The sequence below is a fragment of the Peromyscus leucopus genome, chromosome 17, assembly GCF_004664715.2.
Source record: "Peromyscus leucopus breed LL Stock chromosome 17, UCI_PerLeu_2.1, whole genome shotgun sequence".
Lineage (NCBI taxonomy): Eukaryota > Metazoa > Chordata > Mammalia > Rodentia > Cricetidae > Peromyscus > Peromyscus leucopus.
The window spans coordinates 54,747,978-54,772,095 of record NC_051077.1 but is presented as its reverse complement, the minus strand read 5'-3'; the positions used below and the strand labels follow the sequence as shown (position 1 = coordinate 54,772,095).

The following is a 24,118-nucleotide window of genomic DNA, read 5'->3' as shown; positions in this document are numbered from 1 at the left end:
CCCATGTGTAACACATGTATATACCCAGAGAGCTAGACACACATCCCCCAATGCCCCGCACTGGAGCCACCTCAAGGTTTCTCCCCCACTGATCTAAGGCCCTTTTCATTCTCTTTGTCCCCGGGCCGCCTTCTCCAGGCAGCCCTCCATCATTTCTTATTGGAACAACAGCTCTTCCTGGGATTCAGCCTTGGCTTACAGTGGCCCCAGGTGGGTCAGTTCCCCTCCCGAGGACCCCAGGTTCTCTGTAACAGATGAGCCGTGAATCCTGGGAGGCCAGGCTAACAGCCCAGAGTGTGGCTGGCCCAGAAAAGGAGATTTTTCAGTTCCCAGCCGTTTTTATTTTTATGACAGGCTGTCTCCCCAGCAGCTGGGGAGCAAAGCTGGGTGCAGCCCACTGAGAACAGAAACCCAGGGAAGCAGAGGTCCCTTCCCCTCCCCCATATCCAGCATCTCCAATGTTTCCTCGACAGTGCAAAGGGGGAAACTGAGGCACGGGCACCCTTTACTGGGGATTCTTTCTCTGGAGGTGCTGGGGCTGGAATCCAGGACTTTTTACCCTCACAGTGCCCTGCAGACCCGAGCTGAGCCCCCCGCCCCCAGCGGATCCGGGCTTAGCCAAACCCACAGCACCTGCTGACCCGGGCGTAGCCACGCCCACAGGCACCTTTGCGGGGTTCTGAAATGTGGAGAGAGTGTGGGAGCCAGAGTGGATGGGTTCGGACCTTCCGAGCACTTGTGACTTTGTTTCTCCAGCGTTATCCGCGAGGGTCCGATACAGGCACCCAATGGGAACGGGAGTGCGACGGGGAGCCCCATGGACTCCCTGCGGCTCACCCCCTCTCTCCTGAGACCCCACCTTGTCCTGAGCAGCCGCGGGTCATCCCGCGGGGCCGTGGGGCGCGGTCCTGAATGCAGAGCCCGGCCTGTTTACCTTGTGGCGGGCTCTGGGCAGGGCCGCGGGGGCCGTCCCCGGCCGGGCGCGCGAATAAATAGGGCGCGGGCTGGAGGGCGCAGACAGCAGCCGCAGCTCCGCCGCCATGGGCCTCGCCGCTTGCGTTCTAGTGCTCGCCCTGGCTGCCATGCGCGCGACCGGACAGGGCCAGATCCCGCTGGGTAAAGCCGCTTAGTAGGGGACGTGGGTGGGCAGGGGGCCCCTCGGTTCCCTCTAGGCTCCCGATTCCCGCTCCTCGGAGCTTGGGGTCCGTTCTCCACACATGCACTGGGCTGAGAAATCAGGCGGCGGGTGGAGCTGGAGCAGCGGGGTGGGCTTGGAGAGCCCCGGAGGCAGTGATGGGTGATGGTTGGCGAAGGGTGATGGGGTGGCTGGGCCGCCCATCAGTGGCCCCTGCGGACGCAGGTGGAGACCTGGCCCCGCAGATGCTGCGAGAACTCCAGGAGACCAACGCGGCGCTGCAGGACGTGAGGGAACTGTTGCGACAGCAGGTAAGGGAACAGAGAGGAGACAGCGCGGGACCGAGAGACAGCGCGACAACAGAGTAGAAACAGGGCGCGGGACAGAGCGCGGGGACCCGACGCACAGGGTCTGGAAGGGGCTCGTGCAAGGGGGGATGGAAAAGGGGTAGTTGTGGGCACCGGCTTCCCAAGGAGAGGGTCGTGGGAGGAGGAGGGGGACAGCGGGGGGGCGCACAGGGGAGCGTCCCGCTGACCTGCTCTCCCGCAGGTCAAGGAGATCACATTCCTGAAGAATACGGTGATGGAGTGTGACGCGTGCGGTGAGCACAGCCGGGACCCGAGGGCCGGAGGAGGGGTGGGAAAACGGCGAAAAGGAGGAAAAAGGGCTGGGGAAGAGGCTGGCGGGGGCGGGAGTGAACGGCGACGGCGCGGACTGGACGCCGGAGAGAAGGCCAGTGAGATGCGAGCCGACCCTGGACAGCGTGGAGCTAGAGGCCCGCGCAGCGGCAGGGCGCACGCGCGACCATGCCCCGCCCCCGTGCACTAAAAAGAGCGCTCTCGAGGGGCGTGGTCATGAACGGCTCCACCCTGGGCGGGGCAAGCCAGTGTCCTGGTGGGCGCGGCCGCGAGGCTCCTCCCCTGGGTGTGGTTCCGAGAGGCTCCTCCCCCGATCTCGGTCTAATTGCTTGGTTTCTAAAGGGATGCAACCCGCTCGCACCCCCGGCCTGAGCGTGCGGCCAGTGCCACTCTGCGCACCAGGCTCCTGCTTCCCCGGCGTGGTCTGCACGGAGACGAGGAACGGCGCGCGCTGCGGCTCCTGCCCTCCTGGCTACACCGGCAACGGCTCGCACTGCACCGACGTTAATGAGGTGCGCGGGCTACCCACACCCCCGCCGTCCTGACGCTACCTGGGCAAACCCCACCACAAGCTCCCTCCTTCCCGACAACTCCCTTATCCACCGAGGGTGCCCTCCCGCCCCTAACCGGAGGCGCAAATCCAGAAGATCTCACATTAACCGGCGGAGCCCCACCCAGGCCAACTCCACCCTTGTCCCAGACGCCCCCCCTGACCACGCCTTCTGCTCCTACTGACGCCCACCCGGACCACCCTTTGGACGCTGAGGGTGGCTCTCCCCAGCCATCTTCCTCACCACTGGGGCCCGACCACTCCTCTACTTTGGAAAGCCGCCCTCCTCGCCGCCGCACCTGCACGTCCCGTCGGCCACTTCCTCCCTCAGCTGGGGATGCCCGTCCCCCAAGTTCATTTCCTCACCCCTAAGGGGTCACAACCCCATGTCCATCAAGGCAAAGTCGTCTGCGACCCTTGGGATCTCCATCCCATGTGACACCCTACTCCCAAGAGCTGCCTGATGGCCCTGGCTGTGAACCGTTCTGGTCTGGTGGCGCACGCCTTTAGTCCCCAGCTCCCAGGAGGCAGAGGCAGGCCGATCTCTTTGAGTTCAAGGCCAGCCTGGTCTACATGGTGTGTTCCAGGGCAGCCAGTACTATACAGTGAGACGCTGTCTCCAATAAAACAAACAAACCCATGTCCAAATCCGGGAAGCCCCAAGGTGTGGCTCTCGAGGTCCAGCTTGGGGCCCCCAATCTTACGTGCTCCTTCCTCACAGTGCACCGCTCACCCCTGTTTCCCGCGCGTGCGGTGCGTCAATACCAGCCCTGGCTTTCGCTGCGAAGCCTGTCCGCCTGGGTACAGCGGCCCCACCCACGAGGGCGTGGGGCTGGCCTTCGCCAAGACCAACAAACAGGTAAGGGGGGCATAAGCCTGACGTTTATGTCAGGAGGGAATGGAAAGCATTTTGTCCAGAAAACTCGGTCATGAAGTCGGGGTGGAGACTCGGGTTGCAAAGAGACGTCGTCCAGGTGAAACCTGTTGTCTGACCGCGTCTCCGTCCGCCAGGCTTGCACGGATATTAACGAGTGTGAGACCGGGCAGCACAATTGCGTTCCAAATTCCTTGTGCGTCAACACCCGGGTAAGGAAGGCAGGGACGGGACGATGAGAACGGCGCGGGTGAGGCGCGGGTGGGTGCCCCGTTGACGGACCGCGCCTGCGCACAGGGATCCTTCCAGTGCGGCCCCTGCCAGCCCGGCTTCGTGGGTGACCAGACGTCAGGCTGCCAGCGGCGAGGGCAGCGCTTCTGCCCGGACGGGTCCCCCAGCCCGTGCCATGAGAAAGCGGACTGTGTCCTGGAGCGCGACGGCTCGAGGTCGTGCGTGGTGAGTGCGGGCGCACAGGTCGTGGAGGAGGGGTCCCGGGGCTCGGGCGTGCGTGGACATTAATGCCGCCTCCCCTGCGCAGTGTGCAGTCGGCTGGGCCGGCAACGGGCTCCTGTGCGGCCGCGATACAGACCTAGACGGCTTCCCGGACGAGAAGCTGCGCTGCTCGGAGCGCCAGTGCCGCAAGGTGGGCGTGACCTGGGGGGCGTGACCTGGGCGGGCGTGACCTGGGGGCGTGGCGGGGCCGGATAGACACGCCTCCTCACCCCGCGTACCTGCTCCCCAGGATAACTGCGTGACGGTGCCCAACTCGGGGCAGGAGGATGTGGACCGCGACGGCATCGGAGATGCTTGCGACCCAGACGCGGATGGAGATGGAATCCCCAACGAGCAAGTAAGGCTATGGGAGGGTTCATGGGTGGCGCGTGGTGGCGGCTCCATCTCCAAGCTCTAGCTGGTTGTCCAGCCTCGGGTGGAGGGGCGGGACCTCCTTGGAGACGCGCTGGTCTGGGAAGTGTTATTTTTAAATTTATTACATTTATCTATTTATTTGTGTGTGTGCTCTCGTCAGTGTGACACCGTGTGTGGGGGTCAAACGGCTGCTGGCAGGAATCGGTTGTCTCCTTACACTGTAGGCTCCGGGGAAAGGGAACAAAAGCTATCAGATCAGCCTTTACTCTGCCAGCCAACAGGGAAGCGATCTGAACCCCCCATCCCGACCCGGCTTCACTTGCCCGGTCTTCTAGGACAACTGTCCGCTGGTTCGAAACCCAGACCAGCGCAACTCAGACAGCGATAAGTGGGGGGACGCCTGTGACAACTGCCGGTCCCAGAAGAACGATGACCAGAAAGATACAGACCGGGATGGCCAGGGCGATGCCTGCGATGACGACATCGATGGCGACCGTGAGCTGGGGAGTGGGGACATCTTCCAGTGGAGGGCTTGAAGGCTTGGAAGATGAATGGTGACCCGTCCAGCTGAGGGCAGGGAGAGAGGAGGGCCCGGTAACGCAAAGATCTCCCTGTCCACTTCAGGGAGATGCGTTGGCTTCTCAGGAACCCAGTTTAGTATCCTCGGCCGGCTTCACAGCGGGGGATGGCCTTGAGCAGAGTCTCACTGTGTAGCCCTGGCTGTCCTAGAACTCACTATATAGACCAGGCCGGCCTTGAACTTTAGAGTGCCAGGGCGAACAGCATCTTTATTACATTTTAATTTGTCCGTTCTGTGTGCACGTGTGTGCGCACGCGTGGGGAGGCCAGAGGGGAACCTGCTCTGCAGGAGTGCGGTCTCTCTCACCACGTGGGGCCCAGGGGCCAAACTCAGGCCAGCAGCCGCTTGGCCGTCTGCTCCGTCCCAGGCCGGATCTGTGCTGTTCCGACACCATCCTAGCCTGACCCTCCTTTGGACCCTGCCTTATTTCCCCGATTTGTCCCAGGAATCAGAAATGTAGCTGACAACTGTCCCCGGGTGCCCAACCCTGACCAGAGGGACAGCGACAGGGACGGTGTTGGGGACGCCTGTGATAACTGCCCCCAGAAGGAAAACCCGGACCAGGTGGGCCATTTCCTGTGTGAGCCACAGCTCGGGGGCCACCATGGATCCTGCCGAGGGCAACCTGGGGGTGGAAGTTCTTGCGGGGAGGACCTGGCTTGTGGACTTGGGGGTGGGGACAGCTTCTGAGTCTCAGCCTTGACTGTGACCCCTGACCCACTCCAGAGGGATGTGGATCACGACTTCGTGGGCGATGCCTGTGACAGCGACCAAGACCAGTAAGGAGCCCGTGCGACGGAGGCGGCCGAGGGGTGCATGACACCCTCTCCCAGGGTCCATCGTCCCACCTCTTCACTCTAGGGACGGGGACGGACACCAGGACTCCCGGGACAACTGCCCCGCAGTGCCCAACAGCGCCCAGCAGGACTCGGACCGCGATGGCAAGGGCGATGCCTGTGATGACGACGATGACAATGACGGAGTCCCCGACAGCCGGGACAACTGCCGCCTGGTGCCCAACCCGGGCCAGGAGGACAAAGACGGTAAGGGTGGTGAGGGCGTGGCCATCACCGGTGTGCGGTCTGGTGTGGGCGTGGCCAGCAGCTGGCCTAGGCTCTTGGGAGGAGCCTGAGCTGAGCCCACAGTGGCAGCGTGTCCCACCTCCTTTCAGGGGATGGCGTGGGTGATGCGTGTCAGGGCGACTTTGACGCCGACAAGGTCGTAGACAAGATCGACGTGTGCCCCGAGAACGCCGAGGTCACGCTCACCGACTTCAGGGCTTTCCAGACGGTGGTGCTGGACCCCGAGGGTGATGCGCAGATCGATCCCAACTGGGTGGTGCTCAATCAGGTGCGGCCAGGACCGGGGTGGCGGTTTAAGGGAGCCCAGGTGCCCCTCGGCCGACTGAGACCCTTCCTTGTTCCTCCGACCTCCCCAGGGAATGGAGATCGTGCAGACCATGAACAGCGACCCTGGCCTAGCTGTGGGTGAGGCGGGGCGGGGCTACAGAGCGGGACCTGTCAGCCTAGTTCGGGAAGGGTGGGGAAGAGGGGGGGCGGAGAGGTGAGGACAAATGGCAGGCTGCTGGTGTGGCGGCCATAGGTGGGTGTGGCCGTGGAGGGGCAGGGGGTGGGTGGTCTGGACCCGAGAAGGGTGGGGTTGTGTGACTGTGGGTAGGGCCTTGGGGCCATGGCCTTGTGAGTGGCCATGGGAGGCGGGGCCCTTGAGAGCTAGTGGGATTTGGGTGTGTTTTGGGATGTGGCCAACGGTATGTTGTTTAGGGAGTGGGGTTGGTAGCGAACGGCCTCTGGAGGGACTGGGTCTGGGTCGGGGTGTCCAGAGCAAGCCGGTTTCGGGAGGGCCCCATCCTTCTCCCCCCTTCTACAGGTTACACAGCCTTCAATGGCGTAGACTTCGAGGGCACATTCCACGTGAACACGGCCACTGATGATGACTATGCTGGCTTCATCTTCGGCTACCAAGACAGCTCGAGTTTCTACGTGGTCATGTGGAAACAGATGGAGCAGACCTACTGGCAGGCCAACCCCTTCCGGGCGGTGGCTGAGCCAGGGATCCAGCTCAAGGTGCTCGGCTGTACCCTCTGTGCACTACACACACCATACTCTCCCAACGTCACCACCAAAGCCGCCATAGCCGTCCAACATTGTCACCAGCCTCTTTCTCCCTCACCCATCCCCATCACCCACCCCACTCCCAACCATTGCCACAGGCTCAAATCTTCCCACCAGCCCATAAATACTCTCCCCCGGGAGGGCTGGGGCCGATGCCTCCTCGTTGAGGTGCCTGCCACACAAGCCTGGGGAATGGAGTTTGGATCCCCCAGAACCCACTTAAATGCTGGGTCTACATGGCGGCCCCTGTAATTCCAGCCTTGAGAGGTAGAGACGGGAACCCTAAGGCAGCCAGAGATAGCTGGCTGGTGAGACTAGCCACACGGGGAGCCCCGGGCTTCATCGACAGACCCTGCCTTATAGAACAGGTGGGAAACTGTTGAGGGTGAATCTGACAGCCAGCAACTTCCAGGCTTCACTTGCAAGTGCATACACACCCACACGCATGCAGAAACATGCATACATGGGGGAGTGAAAAATTAAAGATAGAACCTGTCTCAAAAAAAAAAAAAAAAAAAAAGAAGAAGAAGAAAATGTCCTCCCTTAGGACCACCTCACATCGCATTGGGCTCCCAAACCGGTCACAGAGCCCTAAATTCCCCTGGTCACTGCGCATCCTCCTACAGACACCACAGCAGGCCGCAGTTCTCTAGATCCCAGCTTATCCCAGCAGGCACTGCAGCCTACAGGCCACCAGACCCGTAGATCCCCTAAGGTGGCCCTGCGCATGGCCACCCACGAGTCCTCACTTGGTCTGCCCTCCCACGAGGACCTTCTGTATATTCCACCACCCCTAACCCCCACCGGCTCCATCGGACGGGGCTCTGATCCTCTTCCTCCCCTGGCCTGCGGCAGGCTGTCAAGTCCTCCACGGGTCCTGGGGAACAGCTCCGGAATGCACTGTGGCACACGGGGGACACCACGTCCCAAGTGCGGCTGCTGTGGAAGGATCCTCGCAACGTGGGCTGGAAGGATAAGACATCCTACCGCTGGTTCCTGCAGCACCGACCTCAAGTGGGCTACATCAGGTGGGGATGCCCTGCGGGTGGTGAGCCGCCCTGGGGATGGCCTGCACTGACTGCTGCAGCCGCCCTGGGGATGCCCTGCATTGACTGCTGCAGCCGCCCTGGGGATGGCCTGCATTGCTGCTGCAGCCGCCCTGGGGATGGCCTGCACTGACTGCTGCAGCCGCCCTGGGGATGCCCTGCACTGACTGCTGCAGCCGCCCTGGGGATGGCCTGCATTGCTGCTGCAGCCGCCCTGGGGATGGCCTGCATTGACTGCTGCAGCCGCCCTGGGGATGCCCTGCACTGACTGCTGCAGCCGCCCTGGGGATGGCCTGCATTGACTGCTGCAGCCGCCCTGGGGATGGCCTGCATTGACTGCTGCAGCCGCCCTGGGGATGGCCTGCATTGACTGCTGCAGCCGCCCTGGGGATGGCCTGCATTGACTGCTGCAGCCGCCCTGGGGATGGCCTGCATTGCTGCTGCAGCCGCCCTGGGGATGCCCTGCATTGCTGTTGCAGCCGCCCTGGGGATGCCCTGCATTGCTGCTGCAGCCGCCCTGGGGATGCCCTGCATTGCTGCTGGCTTCATTTACAGAACAGCATGGGCCTCTGGGCAGATGGTCCTGATTAGAAGTGATAGGACCCCAACACCTGTGTACAGGGCACCTGACACACATTCTCACAGAGGGAAACTGAGGCAGGTTCCCCTGCCCCCCTGCTGTGACACTACCCCTATTTCAAGTGTGAACCAGCGATGAAGGGGCTGAGCAGGGGGACCCCACCTCACTGGTCCCACTTACAGGGTGCGGTTCTACGAGGGTCCCGAGCTAGTGGCTGACAGCAACGTGGTGCTGGACACGGCCATGCGTGGTGGCCGCCTGGGCGTCTTCTGCTTCTCCCAAGAGAACATCATCTGGGCTAACCTGCGCTACCGCTGTAATGGTGAGCTAGGTAGGGGCAGTGGGCAGGACCTGGAAGGCTCTAGAAGGCATTCTCTCACCTGTTGCCTCCTAATCTGCAGACACAATCCCTGAGGACTATGAGAGTCACCGGCTGCGGAGGGCCTAGGGACCTCAAGTGTGGCACTGCTGACTGATGGGCTGTGGCAGCCTGAGCTACGGGTGTCTGGGTCTGGCATCCCTCTGGAGGGGTGTCTGGCCTGGAGAGGAGAGGCTAATAAAGTATGAATGTGGGGGACTGGCTGGCTCTGGTCTCTGCTGCAGGGGTCTGTGTGAATGGGCCTCAGGAGGTCCGGCTCTGTGCTGTAGTCATCCAGACCGCAGGGGCATGCAACTCACTACGGATGCTGACACCCCTGGAGCAGTCCAGGCTATGATCAGATGGGAACCCCAAGTTTGAGGAGCCCCACAGTCACTGTGGGGTGTGTGCAGGGGGCTCAGGCCTCTGTGGGGCACAGACAGAGGAGGACAAGGCATCCAGGACGGGAGAGGAAGCGAGGGAGAGACCCAGACGAAAACCTTGGGTTTATTACGTTTCATTACAAAGGGCGCAAAATACAAAGAAGCAACTGCGCCGGGCAGGCGGCCGTGCGCGCCCTGAGCAGCCTGACCCCCACCTGCGGGTCCACGGGAACAGTCCACGGACACCCGCAGCAGCGGAGTGCACATGCTGGGGGCAGAGCCAGCTTGGGCACAGGGAGGGGGTGGGACCAACCATTTGCATATATCAGAGGGGCTGCCCAGCCCATGGCATTCTGCTTCCTGCTAGGGGGTAAGACAGGGCCCGAGGACCAGAGCTGGCCTCTGGATTGAAGGCCACAGCTTCGTCCTCATGTCCCCCATGTGATCAGAACTGTTTGGCCAGCTGGGGTGGATTAGGCTGAACCACGGTCACGCTGGGGCTCTGGAGCCCCAGGGAAAGGCCGTGTGCAGAAGGGGGGCAGCTGGCACCGTCATGGGGCCCTGGCATTGTCCGCACCCTGCCCAGAGGGTTGGGCCCCTGAGCCCAGCAAGGTTGAGAAAGCAATGGAAGGGAAACTGAGGCTCAGGGGACCCCTTGCACCCAGGCTTGAGAGGGTACAGGTCCCTCCATCTTCTGCCCTGATCGGGAGACGTGGCTATGACCAATGGGGTGGTGAAATTTGTGCCACACTGAGGGCCATGCCTGAGACAGGAATGATCAGGGTCTCCAAGTCACCCACCAGGAGATCCCTGAAGGAAGTGGGGACCTCAGGAGCCAAGGAGAAAGAGATATAAAAAGGACAGGTACCACCACACTTGGGCAGGCCTTGGGGTCTGTGAAAGACTACATCTCCCTCCAGCAGTCAAGACCGCACAGGGCAGACTCTGCACCATGGTGTCCTCACCTGGACACCTCTTGAGGGACAAGAGCCAGGCCTAGGGCAGAACTATACCACTGACCTGACCCCAGGCCTGTGCCACATGGCCCTGGCAGGACCCTGATCCCACCAGCCCCCTCCACCTGCGGGTCTCCTGGGCATGGAAATCTTAGGGAAAGTGGAAAACTCAGGATGCAGTGAACCAACTCCAAGCCCACAGTGACAGGGACAGCGGCCGCACCGGCACAGGGTGGCCACCCCACACCTGTCTGCTCTTGTCCTGGTGCCAGGGCTGTGGTTCTGACGCCAGGCTTAGTGGGATGGCTGCCAGCCATCCTTGCATGCTGTGTGGTGGCATGTGGGTCTCGCTAGGGGGCCCCCCTGTATAAGAGTCTTCCAAAGAGCTGAAGTTAGGCTAAGTATGCAATCAACTGTAGAATCCTCCCCGGCACAGAACAGCCACTGGACAGTTGCCGAGAAGAAACAGGACAGAGCCATTTCTTAGGACCCAGCTGGGCTGGGTCCAGCTGCATCCTCGGTCTGGAGGCCTTTGGGTGGGTAACCACTGCCCCAGAGGGCTTAAAAGGGCAAGGTAAACAGACATCTGAGCTCAGTGCTATCAAGATGCCCCGCTCTCGTTTCTGAACTGGGGAAATGGGTCAGAAAGCCGCAGGACTGAGGCTCGGCTGAAGACGGTGGCACATGGGTTAGGTTAGGGGAGGAGGGCCAGGGTTGGCTCACAAATCTGACCTCCCAAGGGCCAGTCGTCCAAACCTGTCCTGAGAAAGCATGGATGTGGGCAGAGGGTCTATGTACATGTGGTTGCTCCCAGCACAGCTCAATGGGTCACAGTATGTGCATGTCACCAGCAGGGGTCCCCATGGTCTTGAGCTGTCATCTTGGGATGTCTTGGCAATACTAGGCAGGTGACTGACATCTAGAAAACAAAGATCACCCCCCAGGAGTGCCCCTGACACCGAGCCTCTAGGCCCAGAGTAGGGAAGAGTGAGCCCTTCCAGATCATGCAGGCACCTGATCACCCCTGGCCCTGGCTGGCCTGTGAGGACTAGTGAGATCCCCACACCTGCCTGAGATGCTGTGGCAAGGACCCCATCACCTCATCAGAGAACTTGGCAAAGAACTGAGTCACATCAACACAGCCACATTGCCCTCCTGGCTGCAGGGCATTGAAAACTGGGCCATAAGCTTGGGGGGGGTGTCATGGGGCCATGTCCCTTCTGCCCCAGCTCACCGAAAACTTGGAAGGCCAGTGACCAGTTACTGGAAGCAGGGGCCTTGCCTGAGAAGCAGGTTCTCTGCCTTGCTAAGGCCAGATGTTCAGGCTTCTACAACTTGGAGAGAACCAGACTCCAAGCATGTGTATTTCTGTCTTGGTTTTTTTAGACAGAGTCTCATGTAGCTCAGGCAAGCCTCCACCTCTCAGGTGCTGGGGTAACAGATGTGTACTACCATGCATGTTTCCTAATGACGATGATGGTGATGGTGGTGGTGGTGATGTCCGCACTATTCCCTCCAAGGCCACAGCACAGTGACAGAAAGGCCTGAGACCTGGACAGAGCACTGCTATGTCCCCAAGTGCAGGGGACAGAGGGCACGGTGATGGAAGGGCAGCAGCGTTCTCATGCAGGCAGCCACACTGGGGCTCGGGAAGGACACACAGCTCCTGCACCCCCCAAGCCCCCAGCACAGGCAGCGGGCAACATCACTGAGAAAGAGTCAAGCAAGAGGGTGGCCCTGGCAGACGGAGGCATGTGACCGTGTCAAGCTGTGGCTTAGGGTGGTGGGGATCAGAGCCTCCAGGCCGAAAGTGGCCCACAAAAGACAAGCCAGGTCCACGGCCCCATCACAGGGAGCCTTAGCATAGAGACATGGCCACCAGCCACCTGCTGAGGCCTGGCTGGCACCTTGGGGATGCCCAGAGGGAGTGGGTTCTCCAGAGGCCCCCAATGAAAGCCAAGGCCTGTTCCTAGAAGTCTGCTCTGCAGCTCTTCCAGACACGTCCAGTCACCAGGACCTCACACCCGGCTCCTCCTTGCCCACCCAGCTCTTTGGAGCTGAGACTGAGTGCAGGTGGGTGACGTCTGGACGTGCAGCCCGGCAGCCCGGCTTGTAAGTGCTTCAGGCTACAGTTCCAGTTAGCTTTCAAAAAAAAAAAAAAAAAAAAGACCACGGTGGGACTGGGGCTAACATGCGTCCGGGCCAGAGAGGGGAGGGTCAGCCACCAAATGCCAACACAAACTCGAGGAAAAGCAGACCCACAGGGCTGCTGCCTCCCGAGCCCCAGATCCTAAGTAGTAGTAGGGACCAATCATGGGGCTGGGAAGGATGAAAATGGGCAGGTGACCTGTGACCCTCCATCTGTCCTGTACCGCCATATTGGGCATTGCCTGGCGGTGGGCCAAGGGTGCTTGAGAGAGGGTTGAGGAGGGGGCACCGGCTGCTTCCCTGGGCTCTGTCCACACCACATTCGGCCATAGGTCGATTGTCACGCTCTGAGAGCGCTCAGGAATATAAAAGGCAGCCATCCAAATAGTGTTTATTCTGCTCCGGGTCTGTCCCTTTGCTCTGCTGTCTTAGCCTGGGCACGGTGGGCATGCGTGACCTGACCAGGGCTGGGGGCGACGGCAGGAGGGACAGGGATAAAGGAAGGCAGTGACAGCTGAGAACAGTCGGACGGACGCGCACCTCAGCCTCTGGGGTGCTCCCACGCTCACGCCCCAGCCCCTCTCCTGCAGTATGTCTGGGGGTGAGCGACACCTTGGGTGTCTTGGAAGTGGACCACCGACGAGGGCTCTCACGTCCCCGGCGAGGGGCCAGGGAGCGAGCGTGGGCAAAGTCCAGGGGGCCAGGCACTCGTGGCCTCTGTGGTCAGCCTGGCCCCAGGTGGACGGATGGACGGACAGATAGCCGGCCTGGGACACAGTGGCCTCGTGCCAGGCTTCATGGGAGGTGAACAACCAGGGTAGCGGCTGGCAGGGGGTGCTGGGCAGCATTGCAAGCTCAGAACCACAAGCTTGGCCGTTGGCAAAGGAGGACGGAACATTACCGTCCCCAGGTTTGGACGGCGCCGTCGGGGACTGACCAGCGGCGGGTGGCAGGCATGGCCACTCACAGGCGGTCCATTCGGAAGGTGTCCTCGGTGGCAGGGTCGGCTAGGACCATGTCAGGGTCATTCAACATATGAAGTCCATCCAGGGTCAGAGGGTCGATCTTCAGCTCGTCCAGTGGGAACTGATGGTCCGAGTCAAAGCTAACGTCACTGACTCCTGCCAGTGTGCTGCTCAGTTCCTTAGAGAGGCTGGGGGGGGACTCTCCTGTCACTGTGGGTGGGGACAAATGACAAGGCTCAGCCTTGGCTCCAGGGAACCAGACCCCAGGCCATTACCCCTCCCACCGATGTGAGGAGCAGTGGGGTGGGGGAGCCCACCCCGGGACAGCTCTGCAGGGGGGCGTCAGGGCATCTAGGGTGCTCTGAGCAATGTGACGAGGTAGCCGCTGGCAGTGGGTACACAGAACACGGGCTCGTCTCGGCCCCGAGTACAGGGTGAGACCAGACACCTACAAAGCCACATGCTCGGTGGCAGATGGCAGTGTGGCCTGAAGGACACACCCTCCTGACGCGGGGTACGAGGTGCATGGGTGGGTCATGAACTCATGGGCACTCCCTATGAGGACCCAGCTCCTTTCATTGTCAGGGAGGTGCCAGGCCGGTTCCCAGGCCTGGAGAGGAGACTCACAGCCATCCTTTGCAGGCTATTGGGTCTATTAGAGGTGTGGGATGCTAACCACAGAGCCACACTACAAGACACAGAGGTCCTGAAAATAAAGCCTCTCCTGTGGGGGTGCCGCACTGTGGGGGTGCCGCACTGTGGGGGGGCCGCACTGTGGGGTGCCGCACTGTGGGGGGGCCGCACTGTGGGGTGCCGCACTGTGGGGGGGCCGCACTGTGGGGTGCTGCAGTGCCCACGGGAGGAGGGGACACTACCCCCAACAGAACTAGATCATACAGAAAGCAACCCCTTCTTCCGGGATTCGAAGAAAAAGGGAGGTGGGCAGGGAGGCTTGAGGGGGGCAGTCATGGGGAAGCCGGGTTCTGGGCTGGATGGAGTGAGGTGTGGCCACACTGCCCTGCAACATAGAAAGGCCTGTCTCCTAGATATGGCTGTGGGCATCTGCCAGCAAAAGACAGAGAGCGCTGGGTTGAAGTGTGAGCAGCTTGGTCCTAACGGAGGGCTCGAGATGCTTATCCCGCGTGTGGCGACTCTCCCTGGCTGAAGATGAGGACAGGAATTCGTGAAAAAAGACTGGATTCCAGAGCCCAGTGTGAGGAGGGCTGGGGAGAGGGGTACAGAGTGGACTGTGGGGAGACGTCTGTGGGCAACAGTCCTGCATGTGGTGAGATGGTTGAGGGGGATAGATTAGCGTGGGGGGGGGTGACTGGAGGTGGGGACAGAGTCCGGTATGAGGAGACCCTGAGGGGTTTGCAGCGGGGTGCAGGGACCCAGCCTCAGCCCTGTCACCTGTCAGGCAGGGTGGTCTGTGAGGATACTCTTCATGCCCCCCAGGCTCCAGGCCTCCTGGAGTCAGCCTCACCCGTGAGGATGATGTTGGGGATTCCGCCATGGCCTGTGTAGCTGAGCTGCTGCGGGTCCTGCAGGCCTCCGTGGCTCCCGCTCAGGCCCATCATGGCAGCCTGGGAGTAGTTGAGTGTGGAGCCCGGGCTGTACAGGCTGCTGGAGCTGATGGCATTCTCCATCATGTTGAACTGCTCCAGCTAGGAAGGGACCCGGAAGGCCATGAGGACAATGAACGGGGACACTTCCTCCCACCCCGGAAGCCATTCCTCACACCCATGGCTGGCCCCGCTGGCAAGATGATGGATGGATGATGGATGGGCAAATGAAACTTGAGGCCACCACCAAATCCTCCCAGGCTTCACCCTCCAGCACAGCCCCACCGTGGCGCGGAGCCCGAGGCCTGCCTTCCTCCTCTGTGCCCTCAAACTCCCATCTGCAGGCTGCACAGAGGTCAAGCCACCCTCGCGGGGCCTCTGCGGTGGGCAGAGCAGTGAAGTCTCGGATTGTACACGGGTCCCCGTGAGGCCTGCTCCTATGGTGGTGTGGCCCACAGGCCTGGGCACCCGCTCACCTGGCGGGACAGAGCATTGGCCTGCCTGGCTGTCATCTGCTGCTCATAGTACGCGTCCCCAAACACGCTGCCCAGGGTGGACGTGTGCTGTGGACAGAAAAGAGGCCTGCTGTGGTTGCAGCCTGAGACCCAGGTTGGGACGGGGGCCTCTGTGCTGGGGCTCATGAAGCCCATGCTTCCCACAGCCCAGCTGGACGGGACGAGACCCCTGGGGCTTCCCAGAGCGCTGGCATTTATCTTGGGATTCTTAGAGGGCACGCCCCAATGCTGGGGCTATTGTTCCTTCCCACACCCACTCCCAGGGGGCCTCTGATGCTTCCCAAAGCACTGCCCTACTCCCCTGCCCCAGCCTGGGTATAGGAAACATCACTTTCTTCACAGGGGAGGTACTGGCTAATCCTGAAGCTGAGGACAGGCAGATGTGCGTGCTCTGTCTGGGATGTAGTATGTTTCTGGGGAGACAGGGCACCAGATACCCTCTAGACGGCACAGTGCACAGGACAGACAAGTCACTGCCTAGGGCTGCCTGCCAGTGAGACCCTGGGCTCTTGGGGGCACACCCCATCACACTTGCCTTTAGCCAAGGCAAGCCAGGCTTTCAGGAACAGGCAGAAGGACAGGGCTCTGTAGGAGCCATGGGAAAGGCAGAGGGAGCTCTGGAGGCTGCACCCAGGACATGCCCTGGAGCGGGTGGGACATGGACAAAACGGCACGGATGGCCACAAAGGTGGCTAAGTCACACCCAAGGCACCCTAATAGTTCCAGCTAGAGTTATAGCTACCACAGGCCCGACAGGTCACTGAAGATGGAGACCCATTTTCTCCTCTGTGACAGAGTGGCCCAAGGCCACCAGACCCCAGGCACCTCCTGAATGGGTGTGCAGTGCAGATGCCCAGTGAGATTCTAGGTGTCCATGGGCTGCCAATGCAGCTTCATTTAGGCTGAGCTCAGGATCCGGTTCCTCTCACATCAGAACCTGCTGCCCGAGACCCCACAGCCTCAGCAGCAGCTGAAGGTTTCATTCAAGGGGGGACAGGGCTGTTTTGGGGTGCTGGGGGTGCTTCTGAGATTGGTGACTGATTCTGTCTCAGAGCCTAAACTCAGGGTTGCTCAGGGATGGGGCGTGAATTCTAGCAGAGGACCAGGTCTGGCTGCAGACACGACACCATTCTCAGAGGGACAGAGCAGGTATGAGAGGAGATGTCTAAGGAAACCCAATAGGAAGCCAGCTGTGGTCTCACCCAGGCACCTCTGGGTTCTGGAAGAATCTTGTGCATCTGCAATCTCCCATTGGGGTAAAATACCCTAAGAGTCCTGTCGTCACCAGCAAGAGATACCTGTTTTTCACATCAGCAAATGACAAATGCCAGACCCACAGGCTGAACGAGACAGGATGAGCTGCCTGCCCAGACTACGACAACCTGCTTCCCTTTGGGACAAACAACATCCCATAATTGTTCAGAGAAGTATGTGATGGGGTGTGGACTCCTACTTGCCTCTGTGTGTCCCCGGAGCTCCAGAGCTCAGTGTGAGTGGACTGAGAGGTGTTGACATTAGGTGGACTCCAGGTGATGAAGCAGGTGGATGGCCACCATCGGGGACCTCATACCTCCTCCCTGTGCCCCAGAAGCAGGCTGCCTGGCACTCCTGCCTGGCACTCCTGCCTGGCACTCCTGGCTCTAGCCTGGAAGGAACCTATCGCCTCTTACTAGGGTTGAGGACAGACTTCAGGACCTGGGGCATTACAAAGGCCCATACAAGTCTCTGCCTGGTGACATTTTAGGGTGGGGTGGTCCCAGGATGGTGAGCCCCTGAAGATCCGCACAGAATGTGGGCCCGGTGAGACTGAGCCCCACTCGACCCCTGAGTTGAGTATGGACACCAGGGCAGGGAGTGAGGGGGGGACACTTTCTGAGGCTGACCTGGGCCAAGCCAGAGGTACACACTGTGCACTGGGAAGGCATTCAGGAAGGACTCAGAGTCTGAGGCCACTTGGGCGCTACAGTGAATGAGGGGACAGCCTGGGCTACGTAAGACCCTGTCTCAAAAGCACAGCCCAAATAAAACAAAGCCCACATCAGCCAAGTGAGGTCACATACAGTCTGCTGTTTCAACAACTGGACTAGGGGTGGAGGCAGAGGCAGGGCAGCCACCACAGACCGTCTGGTCACCTCGGCTGTGCTCTGATAGGCTACCCCTTGACCTTCACGGACCTTGAGGCTTCCGGCTCCAGGGGCTTCTGAGCCACACTGTGGGGCTGTTCTGGCATCCTGAGAAACTTTGACGGGTAGCTCTGGGGCTGGGGTTACCAGTGTGACTAACTTGCGTGCCCATCCTGTCTTGCCCCTAGGCACAGGTGGCCTGCTCAGTGGGCGCCCAGCCCTGGGCTGATGGCGAGGACAGATGGCATGGAGTGGGTGACACCACAGGACAGCACTAGACACATGGGACAAGTGACGCGTGGCAGGGCCCAGGGAGGGGCCCTTACTTGCGGGGAACTTCCAGGGGAGAAGCCTTGATTGGAGACTGGAGAGGTGGGCGACTGGGTGGCCGGTGAACCCGCGCCTGTGCGGTACTGCAGAGCCGGTGCCTGTGAGGACAGACGGGTCAGCGTCCGCCGACTCCTGTGCGGGCCACGAGCCCCAGCCCGACGCCTGGACCCTCCTGAGAATCCTCTGAGGAGGAGCTGGCTGATGCAGCTTCTCAAGGCCACATGGAGGGCTGCATGGCCCCACGGGAGCCCACAGCAGGGACTCCTGCCTGGTGCACAACCCTGACCCTGTCAGAGCCAAAAGCACTGGGCACAGCATTCCTAGACACACTTGCACGCCCGCCTGACACACTTGCACGCCCGCCTGACACACTTGCACGCCCGCCTGACACACTTGCACGCCCGCCTGACACACTTGCACGCCCGCCTGACACACTTGCACGCCCGCCTGACACACTTGCACACCCGCCTGACACACTTGCACGCCCGCCTGACACACTTGCACACCCGCCTGACACACTTGCACACCCGCCTGACACACCTGCCCATTCACACTGTAATCCACTCTCCTATTAAGCACATCACATACAATGCCACTCACCTGACCACCCCACACACAAAACGCCCACAAACACACTTGCACACACCACAGCATGCACCACTTACATGAACATATACATGTGTGCATATCCATGGACACAGCCATCTTCATACGCCCACAGGTTTCAGCATGCACTGACACTATGCTTGCATACCTAGACACACGTGTACAGACACACACTACACGCCTGCTGCACGCACCCTGTGGGTGTGCTGGAATTCACACATGTTCACACTCATTCAACCCCCCACCCCATACACTGGGCAGGACCAGCAGCTTCACAGGCCTCTGCCCCACCCCCTCAGCCCCTGGGTCCGCAGCGAACACACGGCACGGTCCCCTCAGGAGCAGCCTGCACCCTGACACCTGACAGCGACCACCTCCTTGCCTGCTCAGGGCATTACCAAGGCCCAGCTGCTCAGAGGCAGGCTGTGCAGGGCAGGGCCTGAACTCTGACCCCACTCCAGCCCGGAGGCTGCGTGTACCACACGGTATCCCGAGCTGTCACTCTGGCCTCTCGCACAGCCTCCCCAGAGTACTGAGTGGCCCTGTGTGAGCAGGCTGGGGTGGGGTCTAGGGAGGGGCACCCCATCAGCAGCATGTGGGTGAAGGAGGAGTACAGGGAATCCACTGTCCCTGGGGTGGGGGCCAGGCCCTGCTGATTCTCTGTGTGTAGCTGGAGCATGGCGCCACCCCCAGGCCCTGAGCGGGCACTTCCACCGGGGCCCCCTTGGCAGGTTCCCTCTGAGGCTCAGAGCCGCTTGGCGGCATGGCCTCCTAGCTGCTGGCTCGGTCACCTGATCACCACCTTCAGGTCAGCAGCCTAGGCCGAAATGGAAAAACGGGGAAAGCTCAGTGTTCCCAAACGGGTCCTCCCATGTAGCCGAACAGAGATGGGACCTGCCACCCCTGTATTTAGCAAGGCATAGAGGTCAGGGGTTAAAGGGTCCAGCCTAGGCCCTGCCTCCTCAACCTGAATCTGCATCCCACGCGTCTCCCTCCAGCCTGCGCCTCACAGTGCAACCCACTCCCCTGACTTCAGCGAGAGGGCGGCTGCGAGTGGGATATTCTTGAGAGAAGCCTGGGACCAGCGACCCTGTCTGCGCCTCCCTTTCTCCAGTACGCGCTTCGACAGTGCCAGCCGGAGCCCCACGGAGTGCCCCGGGACCCCCTCAGGCTTACCGAGGTGGCGTCGATCCCCATGGGTGGCTGGCCGGGGTTCTCTGCAGAGGACTGGGGAAGAGTGGACGGTACAGTGACGGAGAGAGGTGGCAGCTGGGGCCCCCGCGTCAGGCTGGCACTGGGCAGCAGCGGCCCACCCTGGGGGAGGCCCACAGACACCTGCGGGGGCGGCGGCTGCTGCTGGGACACAGGCGGAGACGGAGGCGGTGGCTGGGGCTGTGGGGGAGGCTGCTGGGAGCCAGCCTGGGTGAAGAAGGCAAAGGGCAGCTGCTGCTCCAGGGACAGAGCATCCATGGCCACGGCCTGCAGCAGAAGAAAAGGATGAGGCGGCGGCGGCGGCGGCGCTGGGCCCTCAGTGCCGGTAGCGGCAGGGGAGGAAGTCTGTGGGTCTGATCCCAGCCTGCTCTCCCTTGATCAGGAGGCCACACTCCGTGAGGACAGACCTTACCCCAGCAGGAAATGACAGAATCTCTAACAGGGCATACAAAATAAATACAGAGAGACCCTGGGCAGAGGTGCACACCTGTCCTCCAGCACTCGGGAGGCTAGGCAGGAGTATGGGGCCGGCCTACGCTGCGGTCTCTGCCTGCTCACCCTGATGCCTGCTGATAGACCACTAATGTAGCCAGGAGGGGATGTGGGAGAGGGGAGCAGAGGGCGGTGAGTTCAAGGTCATTCTCCGCTCCTCAGTGCTGCACAAACCTTGTCTTAAAAACAAAATACTCCAAAATAAGTATAAAACACTGCTTTATGCCTGGTGGTGTCGCACGCCTTTAATCCCAGCACTCGGGAGGCAGAACCAGGTCGATCTCTGTGAGTTCGAGGCCAGCCTGGGCTACAGAGTGAGATCCAGGACAGCCAGAGCTTCCCAGTGAGACCCTGTCTCGAAAAACCCAAAACCAAAACCAACCACCAAACAGACACAGTTTCTGTCTCAATTTGTTGATAAACAATACACACAGGGCCGGCCGGAGAGGTGGCTAGGAGCTGAGAATGCTGGTTGCTCATGCAGAGAACCTGGGTCCGGTTCCCAGAATCAGTTCCCCTCTAACTCCAGTCCAAGGAACCTGACACCTCTGGTCTCCAAGGGAACCTGCACGCACATGGTGCACATCCACTCACTCAAGCGCGCACGCACACACACACAAATAAATACAACAAGGTCCAGATCCCACAGGCCGGGGGAAGGAAGGGCTGGTGGACTTCCCACCCACCTCGCCCTCGCACCTGAGTGATGGGTGACAGCGGGGACAGGGTGGGTGACACCTGCTGGGCCTGCTGCCGCCTGGCCTCTGTGCTCAGGGACAGGGGGCTGATGACTGCTGGCCGGTGCTGCGGAGAAGAGCTGGGGGTGTTCATACCTGAAAAGAAGAGGGGGGCTAAGGAGAGGCGGCCACACGGGCACAGCCCAGCTGCTCAGAGAGAAGCAAACGGGCGCTGCCTGTGGCCAAACCCAGGACGGGGCTCTGAGGACAGCTGTCCCATCAGTGACCGCCCTGGGTCCCCCAGCCCAGCAGTCTACTTTCTTCTGTTGTGTCTCACAGCCCCAGCCAATCAGCACTGCCCCATGTAACCAACCAGAGCCTGTCGTGGGCTTGGACATTACCCCTGGAGGTGCCGCCCATCATTGGTCGAGGGGAGTTATCGGCCACAGAAGCCTAGGCCTGCCGACCTCTGGTGACAGGGACAGTGGAGGTGTGTCCTTACTCAGCCTTTATGATGTCTCCTGGTTTAGAAGATAATGTCCTTCCCTACTGGCACATATATTGATTTATTAAGATTTACTTAATGTGTGTGAATGTTTTGCCCAAATGTATGTCTGTGCACCATGTGTGTGCTCGTTGACAGTGGAGGACAAAGAGGGCATCAGATCCGCTGGACCTGGAGTTACGGATGGCTGTGAGCCACCACGTGGGCCTGGGAACTAAACCTGGTCCATGCGAGAGCAGCCACTGCTCTTAATCACTGAGCCAACGCCATATGTGTGTGTGTGTGTGTGTGTGTGTGTGTGTGTGTGTGTGTGTGTGTGTGTGTGTGTGTATGTATGTATTTGTTTGGTTTTTCAAGACAGGGTTTCTCTGTGTGTGTAGCCTTGGCTATCCTGGAACTCTCTTCATAGACAGGCTGGCCTCAAATTCACAAAGATCCACCTGCTTCTGCCTCTCAAATGCTGGGATTAAAGGTGTGTGCACCACTGCTTGGACCCTTTTTATATTTTTATTTATTCTTTTTTTTTTTTTTTGATTTTTCGAGACAGGGTTTCTCTGTGTAGCTTTGCACCTTTCCTGGAACTCACTCTGTAGCCCAGGCTGGCCTTGAACTCACACTGGCTCTGCCTCCCGAGTGCTGGGATTAAAGACGTGCGCCGCCGCCACCACTGCCCGGCTCTTTATTCTTTCGGACAGGGTTTTGTGTAGCTCAGGCCGGCTGTGTCGTGAGAACGACCTTGAACTCCTGAGCCTCGTGCTAAGGGGACAGGCACGAGCCACCGTGCCCAGTTTTTGCCGTTCTAAGGACTGACCCAGGGACTCTGCACGGTAGGCAGGCAGGCACTCTGTCAGCTGAGCTGCAAGCAGCGCACCAAATGAGCTTCCCGCTGCCAAGGCGTCACTTGTTTCACACAGGGCTATCCTGGAACTCACTAGGTAGCCCAGGCTGACTCCGGCCCCAGCGCAATCATCCTCCCTGTCTCCCAGTGCCAGGATCCCGGGCCTGTGCCGCCATGGTCCTCTCTCTTTTTGCTTGTCTCAGGCAACTCCATCCCGAGGGTTTCTGCAACACCAGGGCCCTCCACAAGCATGTTCTTTCCCGCCAAGGCACCTCTTAACAACCTAGTGACCTTCATCCGCATCCTCCTCTGGCACCTTCAGGATGGCGGAGCTCCTCCCACTCCCCACCAAGGCTGCCTGAACTGAAACCAGACTCCTTCTCACTCCCCAGGCCTGCCCTGACGTGACATGCCCACACCCGCCAGGGCCTCTGCAGGCCCTGCTGCCCCAGCCCTCACCCTCCCCTCCCCTCCCCCTCCCAGGACTCTGATCCCTGAATTCTGAGGCGATGAGGGACCTGGGTGAGATCAAGGGCACAGGGCAGAGAGGGGGCAAGCTGCCTCATCCTGGGCGCCAAGCCAAGCAGGCAACAGGCCCTTCTGATGACAGGGGAGCCCCGAGGGCCCGCACTGACACCTCCCTCTCCCATGTTCCCGCAGACGGCTTCCTCATCAGCAGCCAGCAGATGTTAGCAGCGCCCTCAGGTGGTGCCAGTGAGGTGCCAGGGAGGGTGCCAGCATAGGGAGGACTTGGCACCGTCAGACCATCAGAGCCAGGTGGGAGTGCCCGAGTCACCAGAGGATCTGGGACCTGCCTGCCCCGGCACCGATCCGCCTTATTCCTGGAGTTGGGAATACACCTAGCGTTCCCAGGGAAGATGAAGTGAGAGGCCTCTGTGCCGGGGCAGGCACCTGTGAGGCGGCTGCACTTCTCAGATCCTGCTGGGCTCTGCTCCTACCGAGCACTGGGGTGGGTGGGGTGGCTCTCCTGCTGGGGGCAGAGCTGGGGCGCTGTCTGGGAGGGAGCACTCAGAGCTTCCTCGAGGCCAGGACTCTGGGCTGCAGCCTGGCTTCTGGGTGACAGGCACCTGTCAGGGCTGCTGAGATACAGAGCACATATGGGCCAGTGAGGACACATGCCAGAGGTCGGAGCTCTGTAGGAAGTGGAGGTAGGGACTGGAGAGACGGCTCAATGCTTCAGAGCACTGGCTGCTCTTGTAGAGGACCCAGGTTCTGATCCCAGCACCCACATGGGCTCACAGCCATCTGTAACTCTAGTCCCAGGGGACCCTACAGCCTCTTCTGACCCCAAGGGCACCAGGCACAGACCCGGTGCACAGACACGCAGACACTCACACACATAAATCTAAAAATAATCAAAAAAATAAGTCCATGTGGAAGGCTGGGACTTGGCTGGGGCTCGGTTGGTACAGGCTGGCTTGCCCAGGATGCACAAGAGCCTGTTCTGGTCCCCAATGCCACATACACCGGACAGAGTGGTGCATGCCTGTCACCCCACACTTGGGAGATGGAGGCAGGAGGATTAGAGGTTGGAGATTATGCCTGACTATACAGCAGGTTATAGCCCAGCCTGGGCTGTATGAGACCTTGTCAACAACAAAATGAGCGGGAGTGAGGTGGGGCTGGAGAGATGGCTCAGTGGTTAAGAACACTTGCTGCTCTTGTAGAGAACCCAAGACCTTCTTCCAGCTTCAGCAGGCACCACACACACACACACACACACACACACACACGAGCGGAAGTGGGACATATGGCAATCTTTCTTTTTCTTTCTTTCCTTCTTTCTTTCTTGTTTTTCTTTTTTTCTTTTTCTTTTTTTTTTTTTTTTGGTTTTTCGAGACAGGGTTTCTCTGTGTAGCTTTGCGCCTTTCCTGGAACTCACTTGGTAGCCCAGGCTAGCCTCGAACTCACAGAGATACATCTGGTTTTGTCTCCCAAGTGCTGGGATTAAAGGCATACTTCATCATACCTGGCCTCCCTGGATTAATTTTTAAACATGGATTCAAAGTAAGTAATAAGCATGAG

The 24,118-nt window shown here is 60.3% G+C and overlaps 2 protein-coding genes across 6 annotated transcripts in view; one reads left to right on the top strand and one right to left on the bottom strand.

Moving 5' to 3' along the window:
* Positions 1–802: 802 nt before the first annotated feature.
* On the top strand, positions 803–8,984 carry LOC114682847 (cartilage oligomeric matrix protein). Its single transcript, XM_028856903.2, is given in 20 exon segments — positions 803–1,048; positions 1,050–1,116; positions 1,361–1,446; positions 1,685–1,736; positions 2,116–2,285; positions 3,045–3,182; positions 3,335–3,409; positions 3,495–3,653; positions 3,736–3,840; positions 3,940–4,047; positions 4,400–4,559; positions 5,090–5,208; positions 5,371–5,423; positions 5,506–5,687; positions 5,816–5,994; positions 6,083–6,131; positions 6,532–6,728; positions 7,632–7,804; positions 8,585–8,724; positions 8,804–8,984. Coding segments are annotated over 20 exon segments (2,490 nt in total). The 5' UTR covers positions 803–817; the 3' UTR covers positions 8,851–8,984.
* Positions 8,985–9,248: 264 nt separating this feature from the next.
* Crtc1 (CREB regulated transcription coactivator 1) overlaps positions 9,249–24,118 on the bottom strand; it is a 56,523-nt gene continuing 41,653 nt past the window's right edge. Inside the window, exons 9-15 of one of the 5 annotated variants that reach the window (XM_028856902.2) lie at positions 20,752–20,885; positions 19,684–19,827; positions 19,525–19,575; positions 17,739–17,840; positions 15,251–15,337; positions 14,696–14,876; positions 9,249–13,422 (exon numbers count right to left, since the gene is read on the bottom strand). In XM_028856902.2, coding sequence (XP_028712735.1) covers positions 13,211–13,422; positions 14,696–14,876; positions 15,251–15,337; positions 17,739–17,840; positions 19,525–19,575; positions 19,684–19,827; positions 20,752–20,885 — 911 coding nt within the window. In that variant the 3' untranslated portion in view covers positions 9,249–13,210. Of the gene's footprint in view, positions 13,423–14,622; positions 14,877–15,250; positions 15,338–17,738; positions 17,841–19,524; positions 19,828–20,751; positions 20,886–24,118 lie in introns of all 5 variants that reach the window. The other 4 variants (XM_028856900.2, XM_037211859.1, XM_037211858.1 and 1 more) reach the window with 4 other exon arrangements.